The sequence below is a fragment of the Trachurus trachurus genome (genome assembly GCF_905171665.1).
Source record: "Trachurus trachurus genome assembly, chromosome: 5".
Lineage (NCBI taxonomy): Eukaryota > Metazoa > Chordata > Actinopteri > Carangiformes > Carangidae > Trachurus > Trachurus trachurus.
In genome coordinates, this window is record NC_139896.1 from 488,758 (window position 1) to 498,901 (window position 10,144).

Sequence of the window (10,144 nt, forward strand, 5' to 3'; positions counted from 1 at the left end):
CTTCTGGACCTGCAGGGTCATCTGTCTGAGTTCCCCCATGCCCAGGGTTCTAGCTTCAAGGACCTAGCTTCCCTGGCAAAGAAGATGAAGGCAAACATGGACAAGCGGTTCAGTTGCTTTCTTGATCACACTGACTCTAAGTTTTCACCGCTTGCTGCTGCTGCATGCTTTCTCGACCCAACAGTTTCACCTGAAGCACTCCTTGAAAATGATGATGAGCAAATTACAACGCTTCTGGAAAAAGCAGAAGAGTACATTGCTCATTTGGTGCCACCAGTTGTACGGGAAGAGGAGGTTGAACATGAGGACCCAGAGGAGGAAGAAAAGGAAGAGAGACCACAAAGAAAGCGGCCCAGATTCAAATTCTTGTCAAAAGCAAGCCGGCCATCCAGGTCTAGCTGCTCAAAGCCATGTGTCAAGGAGGAAATGAAGAAATTCAAGGAGCAGCTGTCACAGCCTACAAACGAAGAGAGTGAGACTGCCCTTGAATTTTGGGCTGCACAGGGAGATTCTGTTTATCCAAGCCTAAAACCTATCGCCTTAGATCTTCTGGCCATGCCAGCATCTCAAGCATTTGCTGAGAGAGTGTTTAGCATTACAGGTGACCTCACTCGTGGCCGTCGAAACAGAGCAAGAGCCATTTTAGAGCGAAGCGCTTTTCTGAAACTAAATCGAGGTCAGTAGGCTAATTTTGCTAACAGGAAGTTGTTACTATTATTAGTACAGATACAGATATGTGATTGTGATATTATGTTTGTTCTTGTTCTGAGACAGGCCCTCCTCTAATTCATATTAAACACTGTTGTTGTTGTTTTTATTTATTGAATTTACTACAGTGTTTACAGTATTTACAGGGTGGTCTATTTTGTTCCAAAAACTTAAAGCAGAAGTGAGTGATCCGGTCGTTTTCGCTAATGCTGCGTTCCAGGCAGGATTTTGAAATCGTAAATTACAGCTTCAAGTCACAACTTACGACTTTGTAGCATTTCAGGCAACCCACTCGTGTTTCTCCGACCTGTTTTACCTGTGAAAGTCACTATAACGGCCACTCGTAACTTCCGACCGGTGAACTCGTACCAGATCGAACTGGTACCACTTCACGGTCGGAAAAATACGAGTTTCCTTGAACGCACCATAACAGTCCTCGTAGCTACGTCACCACATTCACAGCGTTCCTTGGCTGCACACACAGCCCTGCATGCCGTTCTCTCTCCTCATTGGATAAAAACTGTAGGATACGATAAATGTTTTCTCTTCGGCTTGAGCAAATGTGTTCCTCATCCATCACTCATATTTTGGGCATGTGTATGTTCATTGTACTGTAACAAATTCTGAGAAATAAAGCCACAATTGCTGAAGTAGAATGTTTTTGTTTTTTGACTTTTTTGGAGTAATGAACATTGATTCCACTGTTACCACTTTATCTGTGTGTAATACACAATCCTTAGATCAGAAATTTGCCGTTGGGTGGAAACCTTATATGTCTAAAACCATTCCTTTATTATTGTTATTATTTGTGAAAATAGCAGATCTGCAAGCTTACAATGTGTTGAACTTATAGATCTGCTGCTATTTTCACAACTTATGTGTGACACTGCCCAACAGCAATCTCCAATACTTATTGACCTAAATTAATTTGTTAAAAGACTATACTTATTTTTTCTCTTTTTTTTTGACTAAGACTAGACTAAAACCTTTTTGAGTTTTCGTCGACTAAAACTAGACTAAAACCCTTTTGAGTTTTCGTCGACTAAAACTGGACTAAAACTATCACATATAGTAGTGACTAAAATGTGACTAAAACTAATAAGCATTTTAGTCCAAAAGACTAAGACTAAGACTAAATCTAAGATGGTTGTCAAAAACAACACTGATTCATCCACCTTCTTGTTTCATCATGGAGCTGCAGCTGTTAGAGGAGCGACTCTGACCTCTGCTGGTGGAAAAGAGGAAACAAACTATCAGTGCAACTTCCAACAGAAACAGCTCATATTATGAAAATGACTTCAACGTATTAAATTATTACTTTGATTTTTTTTTTAAACATGAAATATTCTTTTTTTTTTAATCAGGGAGAAACATACAACGTTATTTCAGTACCGTTACACACATACAGAGCAAAACAAAAACATGTATTTGGACTTTTTTTTTTTTTTTTTTTTTTTTTGTATTTGTATTTTTTTTTGTATTTGTATTTGGACAATTGTGTTAACATGTTCTCCAAGCTATTACTCTCCCTTTCATTTTACAATGTTTTAAATAGGAACATTTGAACAAAATAAGTCACGTTTACTCATGTTTCCATCAAGATTAATAGACTGCTACTTCAAGCCATTTACTGTAATAGAGGAACTTAAAGCAGTTCTTATTTATCTGATCCACTTGGACCAACTCTTACATTTAAACATGAAATATTCTATATAACTTTCTGTGGTTGTATAAAAACATTTATCAACTACCAAAAGTAAAAATAGTTTATAACTTATAGGCCTATTTAACATAATATTGTAGTGCTGGATTTTAATGATTGAAGTGTTAATGTTGCAGCTGGTAAACGTGGAGCGTCTTATCTCACTGAATGAGCTGCACGGGAATAAAACCAGAGTAAATGTTCTTTAACTGGTGGTGGTGTTTTATAAGCTTTAGCATGTTTGTTTTGGTGCATAAATGTGCATTATCTAGCTATTTAATGTGCATGGGGTTTGTTATGTGTAACTATACAAGTTTATTTAAGTAGCCTATCGTATGCAGTTTATATAATTGTTTCTGTAACAAATCAGGCAAAAGAAAATCAGCAGAAGTAGATGTTGCTTTAAAAATAAATGCATGTAAATAATGTTTGAAAACAACTATGATAATGTTTATTGTGTATTATTCTAATATGATTAGAACAACAGCAGTAATGTAAAGTTACTAATAAATACAGTAGATTAAAAAGTGCAATATTTCCCTCTGGTGAGTGTAATGAAGTTGAGACGTAGTGTAGCTACAAATAGAAATACTTGAGTTAAGTATGAGAATCCAAGTAAATGTTCTTAGTTACTTTCCACCATCGGTCCAGACAAAGTAATATTATAGTAATCTATTACTTGCACCCTGCTGGGTCGAGTCCTGGCCCAGACAGGAAGTAAATGTTCACATAAATGTACAAGGACTTTATAATAAAAAGTGAATAATGTCTTAGTCAATACACTGACCTTATACTTCAAGGACAAAGTGTAAAATACTTGATTTAACCATTTCATGTTCATTCAGCTCTGTTAGTGAGTAAATCAACTAAACTGCTTCTTTTGTTCATAGATTTTCACTTGATATTTAATATAATGAATGTCAGACTTGTGTTTCCATCTTTCCCTGCTCGGTCCCAGTTTCCGGACTCTGATCCCTGACTCTACAGACCAAAGTACAGACCATAATAAAACTGACTACAGTCTGTGTGGCCGCACCCTGCCTCGGCCGCTGATTGGCCGACGCTGCGTTGTTGTTGACGACGACGCGCGGCTCGGCCAATCAGCTTCGAGTAGCGTCACTTCCCGTCACAGTGGAGCAACTAGATCCAACATGGCGCCCACGCTGCTGCTGCTGCTGCGCTGAGAGAGAAGCTGAGAGAAGCTGAAAGAAGCTGGAAGAAGCTGGAAGAAGCTGAAAGTTCAGAGAGTTCAGATAGAACCGAGCTGTGACCGGGGCGATGAGAGACGGAGAGCCGGGGAAGAGGCGCTGCCGGCCGGCGGAGGACCGAGCTAGAGCCCGGGGAGGAGGAGGAGGAGGAAGCGGGAAGAGCAGGTGACAACTTACAACACAAACATCTCGTATTATGAAAATGACTTCAACGTAGTAAATTATTACTTTGATTTTTTTAAAACATGAAATATTCTATATAACTTTATAAGTTAAATATCTGTGGTTGTATAAAAACTAACTTATAGACCGAATCTCCTTGTTGTTTACATTCTACTTCCGGGTAGAAAACCAGTTGTAATGTGAATGAGATCAATAGTAACGAACGAGAGTTTAGCTATATATCATATTTTTCACGCCCTATCACCGTTTAGACAAATCTGAAATGATTGAAGAAACATTACTATTTCTGTGTGTGTGTTTTGTGTTGCTGTGTGTTGTATTTATTCAGTTTGGGGGAATCACAGGCTGTATTCGAAACCGCATACTATACTGCTAGTACGTACTGATTTGGCCAAAATGTAGTATGTAGTATGTAGTATGCAAACAAAAGCAAAATCTGCAGTATGCGAAAAGTTCCCGGATGTCGTACTGATTCGGAAATATTTCCAGTATGCATCTGACCAGTCTACATCGCGTACTGTATCCCACAATGCAATGCGCCCCTGACGTCCTAACCGTAACCAGAGCGTAACCAAAGACGGTAGTGTAGCCGTGTACCGTAACTATAGTTTAATAAAATAAAACTTAATGCAGACTGATCGGTTCATTGTAAAATATTTATTTATTTTTTGTGAATGTGTTGATTTCTGTACGTAACGTTTAGGCTCCAGAGCCCCGAGGCAGCGCTGCTCTTCTGTCCAATACACACAGGAAGCTTCACTTTACATTCGAACAAACTAATGCTACTGCCACAATTGAGATTTCATCAATGAGACCAAAATTTATCTCCTTGAAATTATTTAACCAGCCGGTGGTAAACCTCTAAAAACCTGTGGGTAAGTTAATTAGCGATGGTTTTCTCCCCCGGGATGAGGACGGAGGTTGGCCGGCCGAGCAGCTCTGCAGACCGGCTGCTGCCTCTGTGATGTCCCGGTCGCTGCAGAGCTTCACTTCTCTGAAAAACATCGGAGCAAACTTCTAAACAGCCGTCGTTTGGATAAACTGGCCGTAGATTTGGGGTCTTAACAGTTACTTTCTCACATGAAAACATATTAAAACTTTATAAAGTTACATAATAACGGCGCTAGAGCGGGAAATAAAACAGGTTTTAGCCTGTTTACAGCTACTGCTACCGGTTGCCGTGAAATGCATTCTGGGAAACTCGTATACTGCATACTGCGATGATAACGGCGTCGGTCTGCTGAAGTAGCATACTGAATCCCACATTCAGTATGCAGTATACAGTACATATAACGCAGTATGTAGTAGGCAGTACGGTAGTATGCGGTTTAGAAAACAGCCACAGTGTCTAGAAAGCATCAGTGGCTCAGCTGACAGGGACAGCTAACGACAGCAGCTAAGCTAACAGCGGTAGCTAAGCTAATGGCAGTAGTTAACGGTGGTAGCTAAGCTAACGGCGGTAGCTAAGCTAACAGCAGCAGCTAAGCTAACAGCGGCAGCTAAGCTAACGGCGGTAGCTAAGCTAACGGCGGTAGCTAAGCTAACAGCAGCTAAGCTAACAGCAGCAGCTAAGCTAACAGCAGGACGTCAGCTGTTAAAACCCTCCCGTTGTGGGACACCACATGAAACTACTCCAGTTAGCTCAGTCATGTTGGAACTCAGATATCCGCTGGAGAAAATATTTTTTCATGGAGCGTTTATTGAGTCACTGAGTTATTAAAGTTAAACAGGTAGCTAACCGTTAGCCCGGCTAACCTATGATAACCATAACTAATTACAAAAATGTGCACACGTAAATAGTAGCTAATGTTTGTCCAATCATTGGTTTTATAAACTTTACAAACATCAGATTAGTCTAAACGGTGAAATAGTGACATGAAAAATTTGATACAGCGAAACTCTCGTCCGTCACTATTGTTCTCATTCTGGTTTTCTACCCGGAAGTAGTTGTAAACAACAAGGAGATTCGTCCTATATCATCAAATGTCCAGCAAAAACTCCTGTACAAGTTACTTCTCTTGGCTCGGAGATGCATTTTATTTCCCCATCGGTTAACCAGTGGTATAGAGAGATATTTAAAGTTCTGCCAGTGGAGCGTCTGAGTTCAGTTTTAAAGGGGAACGAGAGTTACTTTGATAAGTTGTGGGCTCCCTTCTTGAACCGCCTAGCGGGTGATGTAGCAGACTCAGTCTGTAGAGGCCGCGGTAATGTAGATTGGCCACCCCCTTGCACCTCTGTATCTCCCTGACTGTGCGTTCACACCAAAAGCTTCCAAAGCCTCAAAACGCCGGAAGTCAATTCATTTTCAATGAGAGCCTGGCGACACTGAGCGACCAAAGCATCAACAGGCGTCGCCGCGCTTCCAAAGCTTCCAAAGCGTCCAAAACTTCCAAAGCATCAACAAGCGTCGCCGCGCTTCCAAAGCTTCCAAAGTGTCCAAAGCTTCCAAAGCGTCCAAAGCTTCCAAAGCGTCCAAAGCGTCAACAGGCGTCGCCGCGCTTCCAAAGCTTCCAAAGCGTCCAAAACTTCCAAAGTGTCCAAAGCTTCCAAAGCGTCCAAAGCTTCCAAAGCATCAACAGGCGTCGCCGCGCTTCCAAAGCGTCCAAAGCTTCCAAAGCTTCCAAAACGTCCAAAGCTTCCAAAGCTTCCAAAGCTTCCAAAGCTTCCAAAACGTCCAAAGCTTCCAAAGCTTCCAAAGCTTCCAAAGCTTCCAAAGCTTCCAAAACGTCCAAAGCTTCCAAAGCTTCCAAAACGTCCAAAGCTTCCAAAGCTTCCAAAGCTTCCAAAGCGTCCAAAGCTTCCAAAGCGTCCAAAGCGTCCAAAGCGTCCAAAGCTTCCAAAGTGTCAACAGGCGTCGCCGCGCGTCCAAAGCTTCCAAAGCTTCCAAAGCTTCCAAAGTGTCCAAAGCATCCAAAGCTTCCAAAGCGTCCAAAGCTTCCAAAGCGTCCAAAGCTTCCAAAGCGTCCAAAGCGTCAACAGGCGTCGCCGCGCTTCCAAAGCTTCCAAAGCGTCCAAAACTTCCAAAGTGTCCAAAGCTTCCAAAGCGTCCAAAGCTTCCAAAGCATCAACAGGCGTCGCCGCGCTTCCAAAGCGTCCAAAGCTTCCAAAGCTTCCAAAACGTCCAAAGCTTCCAAAGCTTCCAAAGCTTCCAAAGCTTCCAAAACGTCCAAAGCTTCCAAAGCTTCCAAAGCTTCCAAAGCTTCCAAAACGTCCAAAGCTTCCAAAGCTTCCAAAGCGTCCAAAGCTTCCAAAGCGTCCAAAGCTTCCAAAGCGTCCAAAGCTTCCAAAGTGTCAACAGGCGTCGCCGCGCGTCCAAAGCTTCCAAAGCTTCCAAAGCTTCCAAAGTGTCCAAAGCATCCAAAGCTTCCAAAGCGTCCAAAGCCTTCACCTAACCCTGACACCCACCCTCGAGCGTATTTGACGCTTTGGAAGCTTTTGGTGTGAACGCACAGTGATGCTCTCTCTCAAGTGTTGATTCTGCCTTATTGACAGCTCCAGCTCCGGCCGCAGCGGCGCTTCCTCCCGGAGGAGTTCACACGGAGACTACGGAGCCGTGGAGCCGTCCCGGTCCCGGTCCGGGAGCGGCGAGGAGATGACATCACGCGGCAATGAGCCGGTGACGTCACGCAGCAGCAGCGAGTACCGCAGCCTGAGGATCCGCGGGCTGGGGGGGCAGCTGAGCGACGCGGCCGTGGAGGACGGACTCTTCCACGAGTTCAAGCGCTTCGGTGACGTCAGCGTGAAGGTCGGCCGCGGGGACGACGAGCGAGTGGCGTTGGTGAACTTCCGGAGGAGCGAGGACGCCCGCGCGGCGAAGCACGCCCGCGGAAAACTGGTCCTGTACGACCGACCGCTGGAGATAGAGACGGTTTACCTCACCCCCCCCGCCGTCGCCATGGAGATGTTGCCCCCGGCGCTCCGGCTGCAGCAGCTCGCCATGGGCCGCCCGGCGCTGCCACCCGCCAGAGACAGAGACTTCTCCAGGTTCGAGTCCCGCTCCAGACCCGCCTTCGTCCCGGAGTGCGCGGCCGGTTTCCGCGGCGACGAGGAGCTGCTGAGCCGGGACGCCCCCGACCGGAACAACCACGACGACGCCAGCGCCAACCGGACGCTGTTCCTAGGCAACCTGGACGTGTGCGTGGCGGAGAGCGAGCTGCGCCGGGCGTTCGGCCGCTTCGGCGCGGTGACGGAGGTCGACATCAAGCCGGCGCCGCGCGGCCACGGCGCCACGTACGGCTTCGTCAAGTTCGAGAACCCGGACATGGCGCGGCGGGCCAAGGCGGCGCTGGCGGGCAGCGTGCTGGGCCGCGGCGCCGTGCGGATCGGCTACGGGAAGCCGACGCCCACCACGCGGCTGTGGGTCGGCGGCCTCGGGCCCTGGGCGCCGCTCGCCGCCGTCGCCAAGGAGTTCCTCCGCTTCGGGCCGATCCGCAGCATCGACTACCGCGGCGCCGAGGCGGCCGCCTACGTCCAGTACGAGAGTCTGGACGCGGCGGCGGCGGCGTGCGGCGCCATGAGGGGCTTCCCGCTGGGCGGGCCGGACCGCCGGCTCAGGGTCGACTTCGCCGACACGGAGCAGCGCCACCAGCCGGAGATATCACTGCCCCTCCCCCTCCCCCGCTACGACCCGGTAGCTAGGGACCGGTCGCCACCGCCCCGCTACGACCCGGTAGCTAGGGACCGGTCGCCGCCGCCCCGCTACGACCCGGTAGCTAGGGACCGGTCGCCACCGCCCCGCTACGACCCGGTAGCTAGGGACCGGTCGCCGCCGGCGGCCGCTCGCTTCAGGGACAGAGACCTCTACGCCGAGCGGTCCGGCCACAACGGGATGCGAGGTGCCGGGTTCGATCCCCTGGAGCGGCGGCCGTGTGGCGCCTGGTCTCCGGACCCGAGCCGCAAGAGGCGACACGCTGACGATGGCTGGCGGCCGGACCGCTGCCCCGACGCCAACGGCTACGGCGCACGGCGGCGGCATGGTGGCGGCTCGCTGGAGCGCAGCCCCGCGGCGAGCCGCCGGGACACGGAGCGGCCGCCGCGGCCGGACCGCCACGACTCTGACAAGAGAAGAAGAACTCCGAGTCCGGCCGACGGACGGCGAGCCGGCGACTCGTCGAGGAGCACGGCGGCGAGGAAGGAGCAGCTCTCCTCCTCCTCCAGCTCCAACCAGACGGCGGCGGGTTAGTCAGATTATTATTTCATCTCTTCATCAGTTTCTTCTCTTAACTCACCGTAGTTCCAACAGTTTCTTCAGCTCCTTCAGCTCCTTCAGCAGCTTTCACCTGTTTCCTTCAGGATTCTCTCTGGGCGGAGCAGCAGCAGCAGCAGCAGCAGCGCGGCGGCGGCTGTGGAGCGGCGTTCTGCTGCTGAAGAACAGCTGCTTCCCGGCGGCGCTGCACCTGCTGCACGGCGACGCGGCGCTGGCGTCCGGCGTGTTGCTAGGCGACCAGCTGAAGATCAGCCAGCGGCTGCGTCTGGACCGGACCAAGATGGACGACGTGTCGCGGCGCATCGAGGCGGCCGGCGCCGGCGGCCACGCCGTCCTGTTGGCGCTGCCGCGGACCGACGGAGCGGCGGCGGCGGTGGCGGACGGCAGCTCGGCGGCTTCGCGGCCGCTGAAGAACCTGGTGACGTATCTGAAGCAGAAAGACGCCGCCGGCATCATCACCGTTCCCATGGCGACCGGCGGCGGCGGCAGCGTGCTGCACGTGTTCCCGCCCGGCGAGTTCACTCAGCAGTTCTTGGATCCGTCGGCCGTCGGCCAATCAGAGGACGAGTTCCTGGTGATGGTGATAATCAGAGGAGCGTCGTCATGACAACGGACTTGGTTTTATGTTTAAATGTTTAATCACTGAAACAGAAACGTTTTTGTTTTGTTTTCATATATTTTTCAGCTTTTTGAATCTAAAACGTTCCAGTGAATCAGTCTCTCGTTCTTCAGGTTCATTATTATTCAATCAAACAAATTTTCATTAAAATGTCTTTGATTATGCAACGACTTCTATTTGCTCTGAAGCTTTGAACCCTCCAGATGATCAAACTCTGAGTTGGTTTAAAACGACAGGAAAACGTTTGTTCCAGCGACAGTGAATTTATTAATGAGTCGTCCTGGTGTTTAACAACCCGAGTAGATCTGATCCACATCTGGAGGTGAAATGAATCTGTTTTCAACATCTGGAGGTGAAATTAATCTGTATTCAACGTGCTGCTCTGACGTTTATCTTGTTAGTTCAGATTCAGCAGCGATTCAGCTTCCACTTCTTCTCTCGTTTGTTCTGTTCAACAGCTGAAATCTTTAATCACTTTGTTTCAAATTCATGACGACAGAAGAAAAGAGAACGAGAAA

At 48.1% G+C, this 10,144-nt stretch overlaps 1 protein-coding gene across 1 annotated transcript; it reads left to right on the forward strand.

The window, feature by feature from the left end:
• The first annotated feature begins 3,569 nt into the window (after positions 1-3,569).
• On the forward strand, positions 3,570-9,942 carry LOC310985566 (RNA-binding protein 15-like). Its single transcript, XM_083971181.1, has 3 exons — positions 3,570-3,783; positions 7,294-8,978; positions 9,112-9,942. The coding sequence occupies exons 1-3, from the start codon at positions 3,689-3,691 to the stop codon at positions 9,612-9,614; spliced, it is 2,283 nt and encodes a 760-aa protein (XP_083827307.1). The 5' UTR covers positions 3,570-3,688; the 3' UTR covers positions 9,615-9,942.
• The last annotated feature ends 202 nt before the right edge of the window (positions 9,943-10,144 follow it).

Bases quoted from the DNA above. Each gene is read 5' to 3' on its own strand.
- LOC310985566 (XM_083971181.1), top strand. From the start codon at position 3,689: ATGAGAGACGGAGAGCCGGGGAAGAGGCGCTGCCGGCCGGCGGAGGAC. The intron at 3,784-7,293 runs GTGACAACTTAC...CCTTATTGACAG, and splicing joins GGAGGAAGCGGGAAGAGCAG to CTCCAGCTCCGGCCGCAGCG. The intron at 8,979-9,111 runs GTTAGTCAGATT...CTCTGGGCGGAG, and splicing joins CTCCAACCAGACGGCGGCGG to CAGCAGCAGCAGCAGCAGCA.